The sequence below is a fragment of a genome, unplaced genomic scaffold (genome assembly GCF_019419815.1).
Source record: "Pyrus x bretschneideri cultivar Hongxiangsu unplaced genomic scaffold, Pyrus_bretschneideri_v1 Contig20, whole genome shotgun sequence".
NCBI classification, from domain to species: domain Eukaryota; kingdom Viridiplantae; phylum Streptophyta; class Magnoliopsida; order Rosales; family Rosaceae; genus Pyrus; species Pyrus x bretschneideri.
In genome coordinates this window covers 1264267-1291139 of record NW_025999502.1, presented here as the reverse complement: position 1 = coordinate 1291139, position 26873 = coordinate 1264267, and the positions used below count along the sequence as shown (strand labels likewise).

General features: G+C 36.0%; 2 protein-coding genes across 4 annotated transcripts; one reads left to right on the top strand and one right to left on the bottom strand.

Annotated features, from left to right (window-relative positions):
• The first annotated feature begins 1288 nt into the window (after positions 1 to 1288).
• Positions 1289 to 3816, top strand: LOC103966911 (ankyrin repeat-containing protein At5g02620-like). Of its 2 annotated transcripts, none has more exons than XM_048584094.1 (3): positions 1289 to 2063; positions 2169 to 2584; positions 2665 to 3816. In XM_048584094.1, the coding sequence occupies exons 1-3, from the start codon at positions 1607 to 1609 to the stop codon at positions 3679 to 3681; spliced, it is 1890 nt and encodes a 629-aa protein (XP_048440051.1). In that variant the 5' UTR covers positions 1289 to 1606; the 3' UTR covers positions 3682 to 3816. The 2 variants fall into 2 exon arrangements, with proteins under 2 accessions (XP_048440051.1, XP_009378413.2); XM_009380138.3 differs by having other exon boundaries at positions 1297 to 2063; positions 2674 to 3816.
• Positions 3817 to 7583: 3767 nt separating this feature from the next.
• On the bottom strand, positions 7584 to 11351 carry LOC103966592 (nuclear pore complex protein NUP35-like). 2 transcript variants are annotated; one of them, XM_009379780.3, is made up of 4 exons: positions 11155 to 11351; positions 10198 to 10842; positions 8795 to 8906; positions 7584 to 8053 (listed from the first exon to the last, which is right to left on the bottom strand). In XM_009379780.3, the coding sequence occupies exons 2-4, from the start codon at positions 10767 to 10769 to the stop codon at positions 7745 to 7747; spliced, it is 993 nt and encodes a 330-aa protein (XP_009378055.2). In that variant the 5' UTR covers positions 10770 to 10842; positions 11155 to 11351; the 3' UTR covers positions 7584 to 7744. The 2 variants fall into 2 exon arrangements, with proteins under 2 accessions (XP_009378055.2, XP_048440097.1); XM_048584140.1 differs by having other exon boundaries at positions 10198 to 10794.
• Positions 11352 to 26873: the final 15522 nt, after the last annotated feature.

Sequence of the window (26873 nt, the reverse complement as noted above, 5' to 3'; positions counted from 1 at the left end):
AACCACCATACCTACACAATTGCTGCTACACCACCACGACCACCATCCTTGCCACCACGGTCGCCAACACCCCCATTATCATGTCCATTTTTATCTTTATATACAATTATATGACTTTAAATTTACCAAACACCTTTGCACTATTTTATAATCACAACACATTTAAAAATACAGTTTATCAAATGTTCAACTGTTTTATTTTACAGCTGATCACTCTTAGAGCACAACAGAAGCAAAAAATATATATATATATATATATATATATTTAAAGCACTGCAATCCCAAATTGACCCTAACTCCTTATGATTGAGTCGACATATGCATTTTCTCAAGATAAACTTCAATGTGATTGCTATAAAAGAGATCATTTGTTTATATTTTGAAGCAACAGTTTTTTAACACAGAAACATCATAGAATGGAAGAGCCACTCTTACCATTAGATCGGAAAATACTTGGCTCTTTAAACTAGCTTTTTTATTATTATTATTTTGTTTATGAAATCCAAGTCGAAATACCATTAAAACCAGGATAGAAGGCATAAGGCCAAGTCAACAAACGCGCAATATTCAAACGAAACCAAGCACAAATAGACTCCTCATCCCCCGTGTTAAACATTAAAAAAAAAAGCAATAATATAGACTAGGATTGCAACACGCATTCTGCTTGGAGCTTTCTATGCCAATTACTTAGCACTTGGCCTCCTTCAAACCATGGGCTTAAGTAGATAAACATTGGGTCGGTCGCACCCTCCTTGTTGTAGGCAAAAGACCAAACCCCCACCATCATGCATGCATGCTCTCCCCAGCAAAGAATTGGAGGTCGCTGAGCTTCCCAAGCATTTCCTTCTTACACAAATTAAATTGACACGTAAGTATAAACTTTCTTTTCTTGATGACGTTAGCAAGTCACCTTAGTATAATCGTTAACTTGTGATTTGCAGTTAAGGAGAAATAATTCCGTAACTGTTACGCAACCAATCAGCACGTACAATTGAGTTGACAACACTAGTACTTTGACGACTGATCCGACCATGGAATAAGTCATAGCAGACCAAGTTTAAGTTATCTCTTAATCTCAGTCATCAGTCATCAAAACTTAGTCATACTTCACAGTTGGTCGAGGGAAGACGTTGGGAAAAAATGACCACAAATTTTCAAATCCAAAAAAAGACAGATTCCAAGTCCATGCATGTACAGTCAGTCTACTTTTACCTAGATCTTGGCAGACAAATATTCCTTGGAGATACTTGACTATCGCATACCTTGAAGATGCCTAGAACTTTGCAATGAATGTTTTTAAGGGGAAAGGACTCGAAAACTCTAATGTGCGGTCAAAGATTCAATAAAACAAGAATTCAACGGCCAAAGATTTCGGTGCACACTATACATATTACAAACATCTCTATATGACATCATTGAGTCCTTTTATATTTCTATTTTTGCGAATTTTCCAATATGTACGTGGCAAATTTCCAAAGAAGTTGCCAGTTTTCTTGTGTATATAGGCATGGCACAACATAACTGAATTTAGCACTTGTCCCCTCATCAAATCATAGCCTAAAGAACAGAAGAGTAAGAGTTTTCGAAGTTTAGTTCGAAGCACCAGATGGATCCGAGGCTTTTAGAGTCAATTACCAGCAACAATGTACCTGCATTTATCGCCTTAGTTAGCGAAAATGAAGGACTTGTTGAGCAAAGAACAGCTGATGATTCCTTGAACACGGTTTTACACATTGCTACTAAGTTCGGATGCATTGACATTGTGTCCGAAATTGTTAAGTTGTGTCCTGAAATGGTTGCTGCGGCAAACAAACTCCTAGAGACTTCGGTGCATGAAGCTTGTCGCCTGGGAAATGCTAGCGTCTTAAAGCTACTCTTAGAAGCCAATCCCCGGGCAGCCTGTAAGCTTAACTCCGACAAGAGGAGTGCTGCCTTTGTAGCTTGCAGGCTTGGCCATTTTGATGTGGTAAATCTCTTATTGAATCAGTCCGGGCTTGAAGGCTTAGAGGACGTTGGAATTGACGAAACATGTATTCATATCGCTGCATCCAGCGGACACACAGGTAGTGAGCAAATTTCAATTTGACGAACGTACAGATTCCTACATATCCTAGAATTTGTTACGCAATATATTTGTGAGTTTTCCAAGTCATGTTCCGATGGTGCAGATATTGTTCGAGGGATCCTAGACATGTCCTCCGACTATGCTCAAAAGACCGATGCGAATGGAAATTCACCGTTGCACTACGCTTGTAGCAAAGGGCACAGGGAGATAACTTGGATGCTCCTGCAGCGAGATGTGAATCTGGCATTGCAGTATAACAACAACGGTTACACGCCTTTGCATTTGGCAGCAATGCGTGGAAATATTTCAGTCCTTGAAGACTTTGCATTGAAGACTCCTGCAGCTTTCCACTATCTGACTAAAGAAGAAGAGACGCTATTTCATCTGACCGTGCGATATGGAAAATTTGAAGCTTTGTTATTCTTGATGCATGTCGCTAACAGCTTCAATCTATTTCAGTGTCAAGATCGGTATGGAAACAGCATTTTACATCTTGCAGTTTCTGGCGGGCATTATGAGGTGAGGAATGAATGAAAATTATCATTTGAAGTTTCAAGCAAAAGCTTACCATGATTTTTAACTATAATTTTTATGTCAAGTTCTTCCAGATTGCTGAGTACTTGATCAACAAAGCAAAAGTGGAGATCAATTCACGAAACTGCAAAGGACTTACGGCGTTTGACATCCTCAACCAGGCCAAGGACAGTGTAGGCGCTCAAAATCTTCAAACCATATTCCATAAAGCTGGTGGTGAAAAAAGTACTAACATGACAGCTTGTTCACCAGAAACATTGTCTTCAATGCAGAGTTACCTATTCGAATCAGGTATGTCTAATGCAAACGAAAATGGTATTCTCCCCTCTTTGCCAGAAATCACCTACACTCCGCAAGAGGATCAATACAGGTCTAAAATGTCATCGCTCAGTAATCATGTTCATGAGAGATTTGAGAAGGTAGCATACAAACTGGAGTCTTCATCCCCAACCAATTCACGTCAACGCAAGCCTTCCAGCAAAAGGCAATGTGAATACCGTAAGGAGCATAAGATATACAGAGAGGCGATACAAAATGCTAGGAACACTATAACGCTAGTTGCGATTCTGATTGCAACAGTTGCTTTTACTGCTGGAATTAGCCCTCCTGGCGGTGTCCATCAGGACGGAACAATGAAAGGGAAAGCAGTGGCAGGCAGAACAACAGCTTTCAAGGTCTTTGCAATAAGCAATGACGTTGCGCTCTTCACGTCACTCTCTATAGTTGTTGTTCTTGTCAGTATCATCCCCTATCGAAGAAAACCGCAGATGATGTTGCTGGTGGTTGCTCACAAGGTCATGTGGGTATCTGTGGCATTCATGGCGACTGCGTATGTTGCAGCAACATGGGTGATAATGCCACGCAACCACGGTACAGCATTTGTCCTGGTGACGCTACTAGCAGTTGGTGGCGGCACTCTTGGGACAATCTTCGTCGGTCTTGGAGTGATGCTGGTTGATCATTGGCTTAGAAAGTTGAATTGGAGGAAATTGAAAATGGGAATATGGAGATCTGCAGATGGAGTGGAAAGCCAAAATTCTGATGTTGAAAGCTCCTTCCATCAAGGATATCACTCCTACTGAATGTTTGCGATGGGATTAAAAGCACACTACAAAGTAGCGCATAAATGTCCTATTAATTTTCATTATTCACGCTAAGATTTGTCAATTGTAGCATATGAAAATGGGTTTTTCCCGCAAAAAAACTGTCTTATCTAATTACTCAATAGCTGCTGAAAAATAATTACTAAACTGACTTACACTCATCTAAATTCAATAAAATTTTATATGCAGACAGTAAACACATAGAGGTGCACTCACACATTAAGAAAAACGAGTTAGGGGATTCCTTTCAGCATTTTATGAGTTGATTTGGTATTTTAATTAAATCCAATAAAAATAGGACAACAAAGAAGAAAAAAAAATAATGAAAACATATTTTAGTTCCCAAATTAAGAAAAACGAGTTAGGGGATTGTTATCCACCACCAAATAATCATCCAAACATGTTATGTTTCATTCAAATTTCTTTGTTTCCAGAAGAAGATAATCAGGTTGGTTCAATGTTAGAACATAACTTATTACTCTTTCTACGTAGCATGTTAAGATAATGGTGTTTTTAGCTTCACATAGTTCCTAGTATGCAATCTAGAAGGCAAGTTCATAAATTTAATAAGTAGAAATCATTAAGCATTAAAATAGTTTGAGTCATCACTAGGCATCGTAAGGATTCGTGTTGTCTTACTTATCCTAGAAATTGATTCACATGTTACTCTTAATTAACAAGTAATGCTCTAGAACATATATAGGTCATCATTCAATAAGGACAGACACACACATGTTCATAGCATTAAAATCCTAAATATGCTTATCAAGTATGCATCCATAGAAAACACATAAATAATTCTTTTTTTTTCCTAAAAAAATGGACAAGCTGGTGGTTTCGCCAAGGCAATCCACCCTTCTGTACATAAAGAATTCATCACTGACATAGGTAGTGAACAAATTTGCAATGTATTTGGGGCTTCAAAATAGCCCCTAACCGCTGGAAATTTATCTACACATAATTCCTAAATTAAACCAAAAGAAAGACATGAGTTTGAGAAAACAAAACCGAAAAAAGAGAATGATGTCTCTACTCCTATGGTTCCCCTCTTTGCTCCCTCTCCTTCTTTTCTTTTCTTTTCTTCCTTCTTTTCAACTTTGGGTCTCTTTTTTTATAACCTTTAAATGCGTTATGGGATTACAAGCATCATGGGAATTCAATCCCAATTAAAGCCAATTAGTGTTGAGGCTTTTGGGTATTTTGGCTGCATCAGTTTTGGCCGCTAGAATTTATCGTGTTTTATGCTTTTTTTTGTCAGTTAAAAACTGCTTAGCCTTTTAAGAACCTTTTAGTAGTAAAACCGGCGTAATTTCTTCTAGAAAAATGATAATAACAAGCCTTAAAATGCTCCAAAAATAGACATCCGTAGCTTTCCAAACATATAAGGCTCATTCTCTGATTCATTCTGAGTTGTCCGCAACTCGCTATCAAAGTCAGTTATTCTGCATGCATAGGCAGTTTTGACGAATTTGCTATTTAAAATCCACTTGTGTTCTTTTTCTCTTCTTTAGTTGAAAAATCCTACAAAACACAAAAATAAAGTAAATAGCTCGAAGATATATGGAGCTAACTAAGAAAAGACCAATGAATTTGATGTAAAATATGCATAAGTATAAGCTTATCAAATACCTTCACACTTAACTTTTGCCAATCCTCAAGCAAAACAAAGAAACATTAAACTAATCTTGACTCAATATTTTTCCTGGGAGAACCAATCTTGAATGACTTCGAATTGTCCAAGTGCCATAGAACTCCCAAAGCAGTACTCAAACCATAATGGTTGATAGTGAACAATTGATCCAAGCAATAAATTACAAGCTCAATTGAACCATTAAGAAACTTGGCATAAACTCACATATTAATACGCTCATTTTCACACAAGTGTTTATGGCTAAATATTTACACTCAAAGAATCAAACGTGAAAGATGTACCATAAGCTTGCAAAAAGTTCTCATCTCCAATCATAATTGCAAAACTTAATCAAGAGGAATTTTATTGGATGTAATGAGGCTGGGGAAGAGGGTTACCCTAATGAAAAGATACGTAAGCATAAGTTCCAAGCTAATGAGGCTGAGGAGGGTTACCAAAATGAAAAGATAGGTAAACATAAATTCCAAGCTACAGTACAAGCAATTCTCTTGTTGAGATTTACAAGAACTTAAGCTTTACAAGTACTTTACTAATATTACTCTCCAACCACGCCCCTAAACTAAAACTTTAAAAACTTTTTATTTGCTTTGTTTACAGTTCCTCTTTTCTCTTTTTTATTTCTTTTTTGAATTTTTTTTTGAATTTTGCACAAAACTAAATACAAACATGAATAGCCCCATGCTTATTCACTTGCTAAATACCACAAGCATTTCTCATTAGACAATCTCATATTGCTTACTAACTAGCTTGAAAAGGGTAAGGAAAAGTGTTTAAGGTAGAAGGGTGAGGCACATATGGTGATAAGAAATGAAAGACTCAACATATATAGCTCAAATTGGCAATCTAATGGTATCATTGTTCATTAGGAAACATGCTTATTGGGCCATGGTGACAATCCTAATGCCTCTATAATATTCAAGTTCACGCAATCAAATGACAAACATTTCGAAAGATCTTTATGCGAGTTTTAGATATCTTCACATAAGTTCATCACATATGAAAGAATAGGAGTGTATGAAAAAAGCACATACTAATAGGCTAAAAAGCTGACATAGAATGCAGGCTTATCAAAAGTTTAATCAAGCTTAATTTCAGTCACGATCACATTTTCAAGTTAAAGAATATGCTATGTGTCACTCAAGGATATTGCAACAGTGTTCAGGGCAATGTCATTGTATCATGGGAGGTTTAACAAAATACTCTCAGTACTGTTCACTTTTAACGAAAAACCACATTTATACCTTTACGTGGTACTATTCACTATATCTTTAAAAAGGGCTTTTCATAAAAAGAGAAGTTTTTTTGAACTTTTCGTTAAGTTTCCCTTGTATATCATATCCTATGTGTCACTGAAGGACATCCATCAAGTGACAACTAATTACTAATATAACTCAAGCACAAACGCTTCTCAGTTTTCATTTTGTTCAGAGGTCATACGACTCCATGCTTCCTAAATTTGATGTTGGATTTTAGGCAATCATGATATTGTGACGACGATTTCTGGTTTTCACTAGAAAAAAGTTGCTGGTTTTGAGTATGATAGACGTCAGGCCCATTATCTAAAGGGGTCCTCATTTTTGGATAAAAATGGGACTAGTTGTACAGGCTATTTCAAGTCGAACTTCAACGATCCGAAATATTTATTTTGTAAGTTTTGATTCATAGATCATCCTTGTAAAAATTCAATTCAATCCGAAAACATTTGCTCATTTGATTATCACGATGAAATTTCATTGGTTCTTATAAAACAAAGTGCTCGTCAATTTCTTTGAACTCATTTAGATATCTCAAATATTTCCGATTTGACTAATATTTTGCAAAGATGATTTTTGAGATGCAACTTGAAAAATAGACTGTTTGGATTATCAAAATTCGATGTGGCGTGAACCTCACAACTAATCCTCATTTAAAAAAAAAAAAAATGAAAATCACTTCCCTTAAAAGCCTCCTGATAGATGCACATTTATTGGTATTGTGAGGACAATTGTTTTGATGGTTGGCTTTGCATGGTACAAACCTTGGAACAACCGTCGTTCGATCCTTAAGACCGACCATAGTTCGGATTGGTTCGGAAGTTTAGGGATCGATCAAAGTCCAGTTTACGGGTTGAGAAGCTATACCACGTACCGTGCTGCTGCAACAAATTTGTGAATTTTGACTTTTTAACATTCATTTTATATCCATCGGGAAGCAGGAAGCAACCACTTCCATTGGTTTGCAACTTTGCATGTAATAAGTTAAACCACTTGTTAATACATCAACGGCAAATCACAAAGTATATTTTCCCTCAAAATGCTGGCGTGAAAAAAAAAATGATTTAGCGATACGACACCTCTTTCACGTTTTAACTGAAAAATTTAACCAACAATTACATTTTCTTACCACAAAATTCTACATACCAAACATTAAATCCATGACTTTGGACACCAATGACTTTGCTGGGGAAGCAATTGCACCTCCAGATTTCTGCGCACTGGTATTACCGTTTTGAAGATAGTAAGGACGAGGGGGGGCTCTTGAAGCATTCACCTCTGCATGTTTCATGGACGGTTGAGGGGGAAATGTCATGAAACCCTGATTGTTGACCCTTTCATTTAATGCATGGCGTTGCATTGGATCCAGCGGCTTCACGCCTATAATTAGTGCCCCGTTAATTTGCATCCCATTCTTGCTGAGAGCCTTCTGAGCATCAGAGTAACTCTGCACCACCAGCAAAGTGAATGGTTAACAATTTTCAATAGCAGTTGCATTCTTGTAGGATACCTAGCCAAACTGAGCAAACGGAGAGTAGAAAGATGGAATACAGGTAAGTCTTTGGCAACCAAAACACACAGACAAACATGGTCTACATCCATTTCCCCTCATATACGCACGGCGCACACATTATGGTGTTACAAATTCCTTCCATGCCATAAGCCAACAGCAGTAGCAAATAATTATATTGTGATCCTGTGATTACTTCCTTAAACATAAGTATTACTGATAATCTTAATCAATATTATGCCTCCGTGAGGCTATGTCTGCAACCAAGGCCAATAAGTGATCCTACTTTTGACATACATGGCAGCATCCCACCAATAATAAAGCCCAACTTTAAGCAGAAGTGATGCACAGTGCCATTATTATATTTGACAGAAACAAATCATACATTTTACAAGTAAAACATCTTTCATAACACATAGCAAAAGATAAGTCATAAAAACAAACTCAGCTATTTCCAGCTGCTCAAAATTTTTAATTTATATCAAAGTCTTGGTTAGTTTTAATCCCAATTTCAAGGGCATTTTTTATAGAGACTCAATGAGTTTGACTCGCAAACTCTCCAATTGACAAATTCATGGTAACATTACCAGTTCAAAGAGGTGAAGAAATGAAGAGAAGATCAATGCTTGATATAAGAAATTTGATTTATCAAACTCAAAATAATGGAGAAAAAAGAACCTGATATAGAATGTGCATCCAGTTGGCATCTCTTGGACCAGGAACATGTTTCAAAATCACTCCACATTTTTCAAACTCTCGTAAGACTAAATTTGTATTAGCTGGAGAGAATCTGGAAGAAAAAATAAGAACTACCATCAGAAGCCTATAATGTAGATAGCTGAGCAAAAATTACATTGTAATTACTCAATAAGTTAGACAAGCAAGCCATAACTTTAGAGATTGAAGACTTGAAGACCAAGTACAACCAAATAAGCTTCAATCAGTTGAACGACTGACCTAAAAAGTTGGAGAGAGCTATGTGATAAAACAATACAATAAAGTGTTCTACGTGTTCCCAACATTTTTCTTTAGAGTACATAACAAAACATTTCCATGGTCCTTAAAACTGTGAACTAGAAGCTCAGTATAGCAATTCACAAAAATTAACTTCTATTCAACAGACATGCATAGAAAATATCAAACACCATTATATCCAATAATTTACACAACATTTTACTGTTAACTAGTTGACCCTTTTTTGAGTTTCCTTTAGGGATATCTATTTCTGTGAATGATAGAACATGCTACCAAAGAATGAGATTCTTTTACTAAGTTGTGTCTTACCCCTAAGTTCTAACAGTTGATTACCAAACAAGATCTCCCTTTTTTATTGTGCAAGGTCAATAAATTCTAAGTAATGAAGTAGCTACGAGGAGCAGAGACTTGGAAAAGGGTTTGTGGTTTGACAGACAACTTGTTCACCAGTAAGTAGCTAAGAAAGACATTTATGAATGCAGAATACTTCATTATGACAAATATCTGAAATTTCTCATAATATTTCAAACTTACAATCACATTTGACCAGGAATACATCCAAACGATCACTGACCACTTCAAGTTTAAAATGCATTGTAGTGGGATATTTGATTCATGCATATTGGGAACCTCCAATAACTGGGAAACCAGGATAATTTTTTTAAAGAAAACTCTTTCCTTGGCACAACAACCACATGGAAATAAGGCCAGAGCCTTCTCATTTCCTCCTCAACTCATAATGGCAACAGCTGAAGTCAATAAGATGAACTACTAGAATATGATGATACATAACCAAATGGCATTAACAGGAGTAACAACTAACAAGTACATAGTTGATCAAAAAAAGGTACAGTACATAAACATAAGAAAATATGCCACATTGAAAGCATCACACGTGGTTTTTCCTCAATGATTTCTGTATCACTTTTAGGACAGAATTAGGCATCTCAATTAGTAATATGCAAATCAATAGACAATACAAGCAAATGGATGTTGTGGATACGGTAATTGCCACAGGTAGACTTTAGCCAAGTATTATATGAACAAAAGATGAATGCATCTATGTATGCCCAAGAACAGTCACACAAGTAAGGTTAAAGAATTACCCGTAAACAGTTACCCATTCTTCTTCGTTGATGTTCCCTGTAGGCAAGGTATTCCTTTGCATCTCTGGCCTTGCAACTTCCCTTGGAGGTGGAAGAGTGATCAGAGCAAGAGGCTGAACAACACCCTCCACTGGTGAATTCTTTCCCTTCTCTTCTTGCTCACCACCACTCTTCGAGGGTGACCACCAACTCATACTCACTGAACCCTGTTGGCCATGCTGTCCATTTGATAGAGCATACAAAGTGCTTGCCTCTGATTTTCCCTTCACTGGAGTCGAGGAATCACGTCCAAAACTGTGCACCGGAGTTCTAGGATCCGACTTGATTTCTGGGGATAATGGGTAATCTGGAATTCCGGATTCAGGGGAGAAGTCCAAGCGGTCTTCCAACGTGTAAAGCGGAGGTGGTGGAAGGTTCGATCCTCCACCACTCTCGCGCCATAGAGTAGAGACCGCAGCTGCCTGGCCTGGAGTTGAATTTTTTCCTCTCCTGGACGATACAGGTGAAGCTAAATCTTGGAAAAACAATGACTGCCTACTGGATTTGGGAGTTCTATGTACTGTGGTGCTCATCCTACCTCTATCTTTAAGAATCAACCTTTGAAAAATCCATAAGAAATTCCCAATTATTATTTGTTTTCCTTCTCTGCAATTTTTCTCAGCAAGCAAAGGATAACATAAGATAAACCAGAAATATGAAAGATCAAACATTGAACTATCAATAAAATGGGGAAAATGTTTTATTCGCTTGATTAAAACCAACCTATCTCTAAATTCATCACATTCGACCGAAAATTTTGAAAAACGGGATTCGGTTTTCTCCGCTTGGTTGCTGAGAAGCCAAGGAAACTTAATTCAATTACCCAATACAAAAGATGAAATCGACGAAGTTAAACGCACATATGTGCAGCAATCTAAGTCGAGAGCTTAGAGAGATATATATATAGAAAGAGATTACCTGGGAATTGGGGGAACAAGGCACCTGAGATCTCCGATTAGGGATTTGAAGTAGCCAAGTAGGAGGGAATTAATTGAGCTTCCCACCCCCACAGACTGAAGAGCGAGAGTGTTTGAGAGCGCAGAGCTGCTCGAAATTCGAATAGAAGCGATTTGAAACCCTAAACCCTCGCCAGCGAGAAATTCAAATTGGTGCTCTTTGGACGATCGTTGTACATTTTTCCAAATGACGATTCTATCCTCGTCCCGCTCCGAAAATTTTATCTCTCAATTACGTAACGGTAATGAGAATTAAAAAAATTGAATTCCGATTATGCGGTAAGATTACAAGATATGAATCAAACTTTTGATGGAATCCACATAAATTTTGAATCCAACTCCAAAATTTGGAGGAGTAGGACTTTCTATAACTTGATGGTCTTTGAAACATGGGTTGTTAGGGTTCAGAATGAACTTTTTCTAACTATTATACCCTCATTTGTTTCTAAAATTCCAAAATTGCCCCACATATTAACCCTTCAAAACCGTAGGGCTATCTCATTTTCTCTTCAGACGCATCTCTAAATTTACTAACTTTCTCTTCAGACCCATCTCTCAATTTACAAAGAGGTGAAACTCCCTTGTCTTTTGCATTTTCATCCCTATCTTTATTTTTTTGTTTTGGTAAAAATCATCGTTGAAAAGGATTTCATGATAGAGTGATTGCTTTTCTAAAAAAAACATGCAAGAACTCATTATTTGTAAATAAACACGTGAATAGGAATTATACTCATTCTTTATAAATAAACATGTCCCAAAACTATAATTAAAGTAGGGCATTAAACTAATTATATTGAATTAAGTACCAAAAAGCTCTCAACTTTTTGGTGTGATTCCAAATGAGTCCAAACCTTTTCAAAACATTCCAAAAGAGTATCCAACATATAAGAAATATCACTACCGTTAGGTCCCAAGTTAGGAGAATTGTTAAGTGCTTACGTGACACTCTTGTCGTATTTTTTTATGACATGAAAAATCTCAAATTAATGATGTGGCATTCATGATCAAATTAGTCTCTCTTATCCTTCCCCTCTCTCAAGCAAGAGAAAAGTCTTGTCAATTTTAGTCTAGTCTTATAGTGGCATTATCTCCATGTCTTGTTAAACAATGTCAATTTAGCTATATACAAAACTATATCAAGACAAAAAAGTGGCATTATCTCCATGTCTTGTTAAACAATATCAATTCAGCTATATACAAAACTATTTCAAGACAAAAGATTTCGAAAACAAAGAAGAACAGACAATTCTGAAATGGTTGTCTTCAATCATTTGAAGTGTAGTTTAACAAAGTAATACATTCAAGCTCAGTTCAACAAAGTAAACAAAATAAGTGCATGCCAATGGTTTGGTTACATTTGAAAAACATGACCTGCAATTGGCCTTAGAGAAAAAGTAAACAAAATGTCAAAAACGTATGCCAAAAACTCAAATGTAACTGCACTTGTTACTGAGGCCTTGAAGCCCTCTTGGCTCATTTTCCTTGGACACCAGAACCTTTTGTCTTTGTAAAGGCAATTGGGAATCCTGAAGCTTGGCTTGCCTAAAATAAAAGCACACATTTAATCAATAGCTATGCAAACCATCCTTAAATTGAATAAAGCAATTCAATTCCAAGCCCGCTGTCTGAGTTCCAACATAATTTTGAAGCATTGTGGAGCCCGTGTTAGATGATCCTGGATTATTCGAAGATCGTGGATCATAATAGATCAGTAAACAATGCATGACAGAAAGAAGAAGAAAAAATACTTAGTAAAATTAATTGGGAACTTAAAAAAATAATGGCACTCGTATTGTTTGAACTACTTTGACCAACATGCTCAGCTTGTTAGGTTCGTTTCCAACCCTTTGGTGGTCTTCCCCTACGCTTGGGCACTGGATTTTCTTTTGGGGGTAGATTTGTGGGGCGAGTTGCCTTGTTATGCCCGACTTGGCCAAACCTTACATGTCATTGTCATCCTTTTTCTCTCAAGCTTGTACTTTCCTTTTTTTATCTGTCTTTTCATCAGCTCCCTCTTCCTCAGTTTTCTTGGCCTACCAGGTTTTCTAGTGTAACTGTGTGGGACTAACAGTGGATGATCAGTTCTCTACCATAACTCTTGGCCATTAATTGGTTGTAGGATGTTCTCATAGCACCTCATATATGTCTCCTTAGAATATATTGAACTAACAAACTCCTCAACTTGCTTCTTCCCTAAGTAGTGCATTGCTACTATACCATGGACGCACGGAAAGCCTTTAAGATCCCACCCTCTGCAAGTGTAAGTATGAAAATCTAAATCAACAATATATTGTTCACCTTTTCCTTTCAAATCTTGCAATTTCTCAAAAATAATAGGACAAATTTCATGAGGCCATTTTCTCATTTTGTCATTTCTGACTTGAATCCTTCTCATAAGCAAACATTGAATCATCTGTAGCAATGTGAGAATTGGCTTGTCCCTAACTTTCTTAATGGTATTGTTGATTGACTCGCATAAGTTGTTCATAAGCATGTCACGCTGCAGGTAGGTGCTGGAGTGCGATCCAGAGCATTGTGGAAACTAACCATTCCCAAGCACCCTTGTTTAACCTCTTAAGTTCAGTCCATATGTTTACCAAAACTTGGCACAGTGGTGGATTTTGCAGAAGCCCAAAAATAGTCGCTCAATGCCTTGCCTTAAAAGACTACTGAAATTAGTTACTAGATGCTTAGCACAAAATCTACGCTCACTGTTAGAGATCACATCTTGAAATGCACCAGGAAACCTTTTTTGTTTGTCAGAAATGAAGTCATCCATGTGAATTAACAATACCAACATCTTGCGCCAACAACTCAAGGAACCATGTCCATGAGTCCCTACTTTAAGATGGCAGCCATCTAAGCCTACAGTGTCATAAATTTGGAACGAGCTTGGTCAATTTCACCATTTTTACATTTTATTTGAATAGTTGAACTTGCATTAGTCCTCCTAACCTCCTCAGCATAGCCCCACAACCTCTTGTTTTGTGAAGCCAGATTGCGTTCTATAATTTCTAATGCTTTCCTTTTTGCTGTATATGCCTTCATGAGAGACACTCCCACAGTGTAATCCTTGTCCATAACATCTGCTATAGAATGGGAGGGATATGAGGAGTCGATTGAATTCTATCCAAATATTTATTGGCCAACCAATTAGCAATGCACTTCTTGTTTTTATAACTCTTGCACAACAATGTTCAGGGCAATATTCTTTAACTTGCGAAGTCTTATCAATTGAGCTCCGCTTTGCAACATATATGTAGGTGCAATGTTCTCCTGTGCAAAGTACCTTTAACTTTGGCCTCTCATTTTTTTTATATTAATTACCTTTCCTAGTTAATAGTGAATATTGTGCGATGGCCTTTTCTGAATGCTTTGCAATCACTAAACAGCATGCCAATCTCAACATATGGATTGTCCAAGTCTGTGTTCTCATTAAATTCTTACCACGTCTCTTCATCATTCTTCACTATCATTGTATCTATGTGTCACTAGATCTTCCATCTGGTCGCTATCGTCAACCTCACAAACAATTACTCGTTCGCACTTGCCATTTGTTTCCTCTTCCTGTGGCTGTCCAGCCCATTCTTAGTCTCTAAAGTCAACAAACTTATTCACTAAAGTCAACAAATTCCTCAAATTGTAGATCATACTCATGCATGGCATAATCACTTTCCACAAACTCCAAATCACTAGAGTTGTATTGCTCTGATTCTTTAGATGAGTTATAAATCATAAGTTGCTTACCACGTAATCTAGCACTCTTCCTTGTACCCATACTAGCTTTTCCCACATCCACAAGTTCTCCAAAGTTACCACTTTCATCTTCTCTAATAATCTAAATTTCTTCATTCACATTAGGGTTCTGTACATTCATATTGCCTTCTCCATCATTAGCGATTTCTTCATTAACATAGTCACTTTCACATGTAACTTCATCACTAGTGTCACCTTTAACATCAACATTATTTCCCAACTTAGGTGGGTGAACAACAAAGCAACTTCTTCAAATTGATATACGTGGAGGTGATCTAAGAATATGTCTAAGTCTTCTGCAGAAGCAATCAGGTCACACATACACACCACATCGAAATCTTCCTTAAGGCACCGTCGACACCCTCCCATGAAAGCTTGTAAAGGTAATTAGTCTTCCCACTAAGGCCTAATTCCAATACCATTGCTTCAATTTCTTTTATCGACATCATATCTTTATCACAACAGTCAAAGAAATTTAGATTCCCATTGGCATAGTACCAAACATTGAACCACCATGATACATTCTTATTGTGAAATGTGCTGGATCACCTAAAAACAACAATAATATATAAACATATTGATCATTTAATCAAGGAATAAACTATAAAAATAAATTGACCCATACATATGTTTTCTTGAATACGAAATACAGACAAGACAACAATATTACCTAAATATATTTACCACTACACCCACACCACACATACACCACCAACAACATTCACTTCTCCAAACTCCATGACTGTCTTTAATTTATTAAAAATTGATAGCCACACTCAGTACCAACAAACAAATTGAAACAAAATCAAGTTGCTAAACCCCTTTATATTTAACATCAACATGAACGATAATATTTCTACTCTGTAAATATAGGGAGGCGTAGAAATATAACCTAAACCCTGATACTTATTGTAACGTGGCCACATCCTCCCTTCGATACGAAATCTCCAAGCCATGGCACCAGGATTGTTTTTTTAAAGATGCAATCCTAACTTTGTCGTTTTAGAAGAAAGAGAAGTTTGGGTTTTGAAGAAATATTTTGAGGCCTATTTAATAGGAAGAAATCCACTTAGGTTTGGAAATTATTATACTTTTCAATAAAAGAAAATATGACCAAGAATGCCACGTAAGCACTTAACAGTTGTTTTAACTTGAGACTTAACAGAAGTGATATTTCCTATACGTTGGATACTCTTTTAGAATGTTTGAAAAGGTTCGGACTAATTTGGAATCACATCCAAAAGGTTAGAGAGTTTTAGATACTCAATCCTTTTAATTATTTTATTAATTAGTTTCCAACCTTGTCACCTGTTAACCATACCGTATCAAAAATAGTTTATCAAGTTTGGAATTATCATAATTATCTTGGTGAACAACGGGCTCACTTCATGGTGATGGGTTGGAATTTTACGAGCCCATTGCCGTAGTTGTACAGGGTTGCCACACACAGAAGCACCGCAGTGCGATACCTTCGACATTGGGTCTGAAGCAAAACAGTAAATATTAGTAAATAGATTATTATTATTTTTTAAAGTAACATATTTAAGTTTCTAAATATGTTTTGGTATGTTTCAGCATTTCTATCAGCCACATGAGAGATTACAACTATGAGCAAGTAGGACACGTTGTTCATGATACAATGTCTGTTTTAACACGTACTGCAGTCTCTTGGAGCCCTATTGTGGTGGATATTTCACCGGTACAATATTATTACAGTTAGATTTTAATAATTTAATTTATATTTTTCACTTAAAATGAAAAAAATATTACTTATGTATTTATTTTGCAAGAAGGATGTTGAAGAAAGATTTTCCACCAAAAATCTGCTATTTAAACTATTTTGGACCAAATATTTTAAAAAGGACCATGTATGAAATTTGTCGATGAAAATGAAACCCGTTTTTGAGTGGAACTTGAGATTTAAGTTGTTCTTGTATTTATTCATATGAAGCTATGTATGAAATTTATTCTTTTACATCGTCATTAGAGGACTACCATGGCACCGTCAACATCACCAAAGTTTGGGCAAATTGTATATGCGTAGGCGTTGATTCAAAGGCTACGGATCGTGTAACTAAACAAGTGGCTAGTTATAGTTACACAAAGTTTCGTGAACTTTACCTAAACATCTACATGATTGCTACAAGCTCCAGCTCTATTTTTGAAACAATCTTCCGTCAGTTACACACTTGGGTAAGAATTTTGCGGAGTTTTATAATAAATTGTTAATAGCTTATTGTTATGTTTTATAATAATAAAATAATTAAGTTTTTAATTATATTATTAGTTTCCAACCTTGTCACCTGTTAACCGTACCATATCATAAGTAGCTTATCAAGTTTGGAATTATTAGAATTATCTTGGTAAACAACTAGGCTCACTTCTTGGTGATGGGCTGGGATTTTACAAGCCCATTGCCATAAGTGTACAAGGTTGCCACACACAGAAGCACCGTAGAGCTTAACCTTTGCCATTGGATTTGGAGGAAATCAGTAATTATTAGTAAATAAATTATTATTCTTTTTTAAATAAAAGGTACATATTTAAGTGTTTATAGATATAAGATTCTACATATTTTTTGGTACTTTGTCGCATTTCGTGTGAGAGATTACAACTATGAGCAAGTAGGACATGTTCATGATACAATATCCGTTTTAACAAGTGCCCCAATCTTGGAGCCCTATTGTGGTGGATATGTCACAGGGTACAATATTATTACAGTTTTAGATTTTAATAATTTAATTTATATTTGTCTCTTACAACTGAAAAAAAAAAAAAAAGTTATGTATTTTGTTTTGCAGGAAGGATCTTGAAGAAAGATTCTTCACCAAAAATCTGCTATTCAAACTATTTGGACCAAGTGTTTTAAAAGGACTATGTATGAAATTTGTCGATGAAAATGAAACCTGTTTTTGAGTGAAACTTGAAAGATAAGTTGTTCTTGTCTTTATTCATTTTGAAGCTAAGTTTTTTTTTTTAAAACATTCCCACAATTGTTGCAACTGGAAGACGATGAAGGGATGCTTGATTCCAAAAATATTTTATTTGGAAAAGGATATCATAATTATGTAGGATGCTTGACTGTTTAAATAATCCTCAATTATGCAGTAGTAAAGATTTACTAATAATTCTATTCTAAGGAAGGATGATTCTGCATTGTCATCCTTGAGACATCATTTGCTTTTCATCGGGTCTAATTCATTTTTTTTCATCTTTGTAAAAGTCAATTTTTTTTACTTTTACAGACATGAAAGGCAGTCAGCAAGGTGTCTTGCCAAGATTGGTGTAAATAATTTTTTTCTTCATGGCAGAGACGACTAGTATGAGGGCATCTCCAACAGTATCCGTAACATCAAATACTAGTTTGAGGCATAAACTTCCTTGAACCCTACTTCAAAACAATTATCATATCACATATCACATTTTATTAAAAAATTTGTAACATTACAAATATCTGATTGAGATTTTTATATCAAGTCTAATCTTTAAGTTTATATCATGATAATTATTATTTATTTATAGACATACAATGTGTATGAAGTTAGTAGAGATCCAATGAAACGGTGACATAGCTCATCATAGTGTCCTCGTATCTTCGGTATTGTATTCCCCGCTTACTATATAAATGATAAAGGTAATGTTATCCAAGACCCGCGAGCCCACTGTAGCACAAGCCCAAGATCCGTAGACCCAGGACGCTGCGCAAGCTCAAGTCGCGCCGAGAGGAGGAAAGGCCCAGCGTCCACACACTCCAGCGGCCCAGCCCGTACCGAAGATCTGACCTATGCCTATGACATGACCCACACCTGCAATCTAGCCCATGCTTGCGGCCCACTTAGCAGCCCAAATAGGTCCAAGACCGGTTTAATTGTCCTAGCTTCAAATTTTTGGACCGATGATTGAATCGGGGGTATTTTCACCCTAATTTTCTACAAAATTTGACATATCCCAGCTCAAATATTGCGCTCGAAGTCCATTACACTTCCACCACTTAAGAAGGCGCAATATCATCCAAGCTCTTCCATCTCACATGGCGAACAACACTTGTGCCAACAAGTCATAGAGCTGACAAGCGCCTTTGCACAACAAACAATCTTGGTGAATTAGCTTTTGCAGCACACCGAGATGCAGTGTGCCCCAAACAAGATGTCCTGAAGCAAGACAATGGAAAACAACAAACCTCTTCAACAGTGTCCCGGTAAGCAGCTCATCGACCAACCACGAATTGAGCATTCTGGCAGTGTACACTCCTACATGGGCCCCCCGAGATAGTGTATACTTTCGTCTTAGCGCACAGGAGAGCGTGCACTCCTGGTTAGGCTCACGTATGAGCATACATTCACGGTTGGGGCCACACTCCGATAATCAACATGAACAACCTTCTAGGCGAAGTGTTCATTCACGGCTAAGCCCGCAAAGAGCATTCTCTACCTCACATTAGAGTAGGCAACATGACGGACGGAAAAAAGGAATCACTCAATTCGGCTCAAGTTCAACCAGTAGCTTGCAAGTAACCTGCTCACCTACTAGGAAAGTACCATATGCACCGCAGTCATGGCATAAATGATCCAAGCAAAAAGAAGAGCAGCCTAGATTAGTAGGTCAAGACAGGGAGCAACCGAAGGCTTCGCTACCTCAGAAAAAGCAAATTCAGGAAGAAGTATAGATGTTCCTAACTGAACGATTACGTGACTTCCAGCGGAATGAAGTTATGGACGAGGTACTTCGACGAGACATGACCAACATAAGTAGGTCAACTTTCACGGACGAGATCAAGCAGACGGAACCTTCATGCAAGTTCAACATGCCACATTTCACATCTTTTAAGGGAGATGAAGCCCAAAGAAGCATCTAAAACACTACCTTAGCATAATGATCTTTCATCGGAACAATGAAGCCCTCATATGCAAGATATTTGCCACTACTTTGCAAGGCAAGGCACAAGATTGGTTCCACACCCTGCCGTCACAATCCATCCGGAGTTTCAATAAGCTTTCTTTGGTTTTCACTAAGGAATGTTCATCCCATCACTTGATAAAAAAAAGAAGTTCGACTACTTGTTCAACATCACACTACTACAATATTAGCTTTAGGTGGTGGATGATGGTGGCGGATATTAGAAAAATCCTGTCGGATAAAATATATCCGACACATCATTTAATTAGTGGCGGATATTAGAAAAATCTTGTCGGTTATCTCCGACATAAAGTCCTGGCACATATTTAATGGCGGATATAACCGCTAGTATTTTTGAATCTTTTTTATTTTATTTTAATATTTTTGAAGTTTCTGGCGGTTTTAAGTTAATTGTGGAGGTTATAACCTTCAGAAATTGACTATTTTATTATTTTACTTTCTAGCGGTTATTATTTTAGTATTCTGGCGGTTATAAACGATATAAATGAAAATTTTATTATTTTAATATGTTATATGGATTAAAAATAAATAAATACACACATATTTTGAATATATTTTTTTTCACTCATGACCCTAAAGTCTAATGAACCTAATTCCCACAAGCCATAAATTTTCTGAGAGAATCATAACAACAGACTACAATCTGAAGCTCTATCATTTTTGTAATAAGGATTATGCTCCCTCATAGGCAAGCAACAAGATACAAAGAAATTCAAACAATTTTTTTCAATGCGTCACAAAACACATTGTTTGGCACATAAACGCACATGAACATCTGGTGTACTCTATCATGTCTGATTTTATTATTTTAAAATGTTATATTGATTAAAAATAAATAAATAAACACATGTTTTTTTTTTTTTTTTTATGTTTTTCACTCATGGCCCTGTCGAAACGAACAAAGCAAAATTTTGGATGGCCGCCAGAATAATCTCTGAATGTTTTTTTTTTTTTTTTGCGCTTTTTTACACATGCTATCTCGGAGTATATACAAACATATCTAACGGTTGGATAGTTGAAACTAGTTTCATAGAATGCATATCCTATCAAATTGATAGATTTAACAAACACTTAAGAGTTAATGTTATACTTCTATTAAGTATAAAATAAGATTTATCCACTAGTGTAAATATTTTAAATTGAAGATCAAATTTATTCATTGTATTCTTATAGGGTCGAGGAGTGTAGCTGTGACATCCCATATCACCCAGGGGAGTGATCCTTATATGTATATTCCCATCCCTACCTAGCACGAGGCCTTTTGGGAGCTCACTGGCTTTGGGTTCCGAAGGAACTCCGAAGTTAAGCGAGAAGGGGGCTAGAGCAATCCCATGATGGGTGACCCACTGGAAAGTTGCTCGTGAGTTCCCAAAAACAAAACCGTGAGGGAATGGTAAACCCAAAGCGGAAAATATCGTGCTATGGTGGTGGAGCGGGCCCGGGAAGTGATCTGCCCCGGGTGGGGATGTGACAGTAGTTGTAAAAAATCATCAAAATCGGAGCTAAAATAACTGTTAAATTGTGATTTTTCGTTTATAACCGTCGAAAACTTTTGTTTTGTTACCTAATCTCTAAATGTTTGTTTTTTGTGATTTTTTACGTATGCGATCTCGGAGTGTGTACAAACAAGTTTGACAATTAGATCATTGAAAAAAGTTTCGTAGAATGTGTATTGCGTCAAAATGGTAGATTAAATAAACACTTAATAGTTAATGTTATACTTCCATTAAGTATAAAATCTTAGTGTAAACATTTTAAATTGAAGATCAAATTTATTCATTGCATTCTTATAGTGTCGAGGAGTGTATCTGTAAAAAATCATTAAAATCGGAGCTAAAATAACCGTTAAATTGTGATTTTTCGTTTATAACCGTCGAAAACTTTTGTTCCGTTACGTAATCTCTGAATGTTTGTTTTCTACAATTTTTTACGTATGTTATCTTTGAGTGTATACAAATAAGTTCTACGGTTAGATAGTTGAAATTTTTTTCGCAGAATGCATATCGTGTCAAAAAGGTTGATTAAACAAACACTTACAGTTAATATTATACTTCCATCAAATATAAAGTAAGATCCACTAGCGTAAATATTTTTAATTGAAGATCAAATTTATTTATTTCATTCTTATAGGATCGAGGAGTGTAGCTGTAAAAAATCATTAAAATTGGAACTAAAATAACCGTTAAATTGTGATTTTTCGTTTATAATCATCGAAATTTTTTGTTCCATTACATAATATCTGAATGTTTGTTTTTTACAATTTTTTACGTATGCAATCTCGGACTATGTACAAATAAGTTTTACGGTTGGATCATTGAAAAAAGTTTCATAGAATGCATATAGCGTCAAAACGGTAGATTAAACAAACACTTAGAGTTAATATTATACTTCCATCAAGTATAAAGTAAGACTTGTGGTATCCACCAGTGTGATAAGGAGCATATTCATGCGACTTAATTAGCTTGTTCTCGTGCATTTATGTTGTGTTTACTTATCTATTTCAGTGTTTAAGGCCACTTTTGTGTATTTTCAGATTATAAGGCCAAAGTGTGCAAGAAGATGCAAAGTGGAGCTTTTTGGAACGAAAGAGGAATGAATAAGTTGAAGCCGCACCCTAATTCAAATTGATGCACTTTAATACATACATTTACCACCACCATAACCTAATTCACAAAGTGCCGTAGCCACCATAAGCTAATATCCCATTTTCCATTCAAAATGTACATTCCACTAACCCCATTAATTCCACCACCATAACCTAATTTAAATCCCAAAACCCGTGCATTACCTTTCATCCCATTTAAACTACATCCACTTTAAACCTTCCACCCATTAAAACCGTCCATTTCTAATTATCCCATCCTTTTTCCCACATTTAGCCGCAAGGAAACCATTTTCTAATCCTAAAACCGTGCAAACCATCCATTTCAGCCGTGTTCTCCACTTCCCATTTTTAATCTCCACTTCCCATCATCCGCACTATATCCCATTTTTTTATTGTGCATTACCATTAAGCCATGCACTAACCTATAACAAATCAGCCACTTTCACATTATAAACCATTCCACCATTCCACTAACCCCATTAATTCATCCACCATCACCAAAAACCCATTCATTTCCATTTTTAATCAGCACCTTATCATTTTTTTATTCTTCTCATCATACACATTCACACCATTTCATCCGTGCATTCCAATAACACTAAGCATCCATATCCCATTATTCTAAATTCATATCCTAATTAATTCTTTTCCCTAGCCGTATCCACCATCATACCATATATTATTATTTCTCCTTTGTTGTGCATTTCCAGAATCATGCATGCTAATTCCCATTTTTTATTTCTACTATCCCACTCATTCCATATTTTTAATCAACCACCATTTTTCCTATTTTTCTTCTCAGCCGAGATTCCCCCCCATTTCTTATTTATTCCAATTTTTTTACTCAGCCACCTTGACTCCCTATTACTAAATCCATCATCCGTGCATTCCAAAAACCTAACACTAATTAGGCCATTCATTCCATTTACTTCCCATTATTCTCCCCCTAAGCCGCAAGCCATTCCCTCAATTCAGAAATCAATCCGTGCCATTCCCCTACCATACCAACCTTCCTCCATCACCTTACACACCTTCCTACACCACCAATCCTCCCTAAATCCATCCCTAACCCAAAATAAAATCCAAATCATCCATTTAACCTCACTGCCGCAGAAGGAGAAGAGGAAAGAGGAGCTTCGACGCGCACCAATTCACGTGGATTCGTTGGGCGTTCTAGGTGTAATCAATCCTTTGTGCTTTATGTTTAAATTCATTTGTAATTCTCTTTTTGTGAACATGAGAGGCTAAATCCCCCTAGTTAGCTAGGGGGTGATTCGAAACCATGATTATACTTGCAATATGAATTGATTACTTTTGGTTGGGATTTCATGAATGTTGGATTCAATTTGTTTAACCGTTTGATTGATAACTTATTTATGAATGTTTATTAAGAATGCGCGCTTAATTTTCATGCATAAATATGACGCTAGAATATAAGTGAATTTCACCTAATCGTTATGAACTTATATTCACAAGTAGTGGAGGTTGCTTATAAACAATCGCGTTAAATGAATTCTTGGCACGAGTATCATGCTTTTCATAGTTACAAATGCCTTGTCGATGCTTATAATTTCCAAAGAACGTAATGATTTTAACTTGTATCTTTATCATGCTGTTCATATAGAGAACTTGTTAGGAATAATTTGTTTGCGATGCATATTCATCCAATTCAATGATTCTAGGGAAATTTGAAGGTTAATTTAAGCGGACCTAATTAACCTGGAGTGTCGAGTTTCATAATTTATCGAAAGACCAACTGAGAATCAATTTTGTATGCAAGTATAACATATGTGGAGATGAACCCCTTGGCTATTCCATCATCCATATTTTCATCTCATTCATATTTATGTTTTGCCTTTAATTACAATTTGTCCATTTAATTTAATCTCGTCCCAAACACAATCCCCCCTTTACTTTAGTGTCCAATTTAGTTAGAAAGTGTCTTAGTTTGTGTTTATAAGTGTTTTGTATTCTTTGAGTCTTTTGATTTGTTTTAGTGTTTTAATGTTTGTTTTACATTTTTGAGTCAGTTTCCAAGTGATTAACAATCCCTCCTAATCCCCGGTCCAGAACGATCCCTACTTATACACTTCACTACAATTGACAAAAAGAGGGTTTAATTTGTGCGCGTATAAATCTCGCATCACAGTGTAAATATTTTAAATTCAAGATCGAATTCATTCAATGCATTCTTATAGGGTTAAGGAGTGTAGTTGTAAAAAAATCATCAAAATCAAAACTAAAATAACTGTTAAATTGTGATTTTTCATTTATAACCGTCGAAAACTTTTGTTTTATTACCTAATTTTTGAATGTTTGTTTTTTATGATTTTTCATGTATGCGATTTCAGAGTGTGTACAAATAAGTTTGACGGTTAGATCATAAAAAAGTTTCGTAGTGTGTATCGCGTCAAAACAGTAGATTAAATAAACACTTAAGAGTTAATGTTATATTTCCATTAAGTATAAAATAAGATTTTGTGGTATCCACTAATATAAATATTTTAAATTGAAGATCAAATTTATTCATTGCATTCTTATAGGGTCGAGGTGTGTAATTATAAAAAATCATTAAAATTGGAGCTAAAATAATCGTTAAATTGTGATTTTTCGTTTATAACTGTCGAAAACTTTTGTTCCGTTATGTAATCTCTGAATGTTTGTTTTTTATGATTTTTTACGTATGCGATCTTGTAGTATCTACAAACAAGTTTGATGGTTCGATCATTGAAGCTAATTTTGTAGAATGCATATCTCCGTTAAATTTGCCTAAATTTTTTAAGTTGGAAAAGTAATTTGTGCTAAATTTTTATTTATGTTTTTCAAGTACTGATTAGACAATATTTAGTTTGTGTGATGACATTTTCATTGTACAATTATCTTTTTGTTTCTTTATTGCATATTTAACATGGGTTATTATCTGTCAAACCAAACAATTATTTATTTAATTTTTAAAAATTTATTCTATTTAAATACATATTATTTATTTATTTATTAAAACAAACAATTAGTATTTTATTTTTAAAATCGTAACAATTTTTTTTGTTTTTTGTTGGTTTTTTTGTTGTGGGGGGGGGGGGGATGTTGGCGGGATTTTTTACTTAAATTTTTAAGTGGGAAAAGTAATTTGTGCTAAACTTTTATTTATGTTTTTCAAGTATTGATTAGACAATATTTAGTTTGTGTGATGACATTTTCATTGTACAATTATCTTTTTGTTTCTTTATTGCATATTTTAGATGGGTTATTATCTATTAAACCAAACAATTATTTATTTAATTTTTAAAAATGTATTCTATTTAAATACATATTATTTATTTATTTATTAAACCAAACAATTAGTATTTTATTTTTTTAAATTGTAACAAAATTTTCTTTTTTGGGGGGGGGGGGGGGGAGGGGGGATTAGAATTTTGGGAGGGAATGTTGGCGGGATTTTTGCCTCCTTTTTTTTACCGTCAGTTAAAACCGCCAGTAATGAAAATGTTTTTGTCGGTTTTATATTTAAAAAAATGTTTCTATCGGTTTTAACCGACAATAATGAAATTTTCCAGAATATAACCCCTTCATCTCTTCCTTGCACCAGTGCCTTCTCCCTTCCCCCTTTTCTCCTATCCTCATTTCCTTCTCCTTATTCTCTCCTCATTTACTTCCAGTTCAACACTTGCAACCAAAGTTCAGAAGGTAACACTCTTGCTCTCGCTCTTTCTCTCTCTCTCCCTCCCTCCCTCTATCTCTCTTTCTCTATGTCTCTCATATGGGGAACTGTGGGTACGAATTTAAACTTGCTAAAATTTGTTAGTAGTTAGATTGCTGTTGGAAAACTTGAATAATTTTGTGTTGTTTGTTTCAGCGGGTTAGATGCTATTGGTGGTGGTGTTACGAGCGTATGTGGAGGAGATCTTGACAGGCTCATGGAAGGTCTTGATAGGGGTAGTGTTGACAGTAAAAGCTTCCTTGGCGAGCTTCTTTCCAATCTTATCTACCTTCAGAGCGAACACCTTGTCCTTCTTGAAGTCGGTGATTGGTTTATTTTTCCTATGGTTGGCGATACTTAGCTCTATGTCGTGGGTACAAATCGCCAGTTCCTCAAATGTCTTTAGCTTTATGCCTTGTAGGATGTAATGTAGCCCCCAGTGCATGCCTTGAACACACATCTCAATGGCAGAGGCTTCAAAAAGCCGATCTTTCCAATCTAGACTTAATGAATGTCACCTGTTGATGTAGTCGATGACAGGTTCATCCTTCCATTTCTTCGTACATGTCTACTCCAGCATGTTTATGGTGCGACGAGTGTTGTAGAAACGGTTAAGGAATTCCCTTTCAAACTGATCCCAGCTGTTGATGGATTCGGGCTTGAGGTCAGTGTACCAATCAAAAGCATTACTTTTCAACGAACCCAC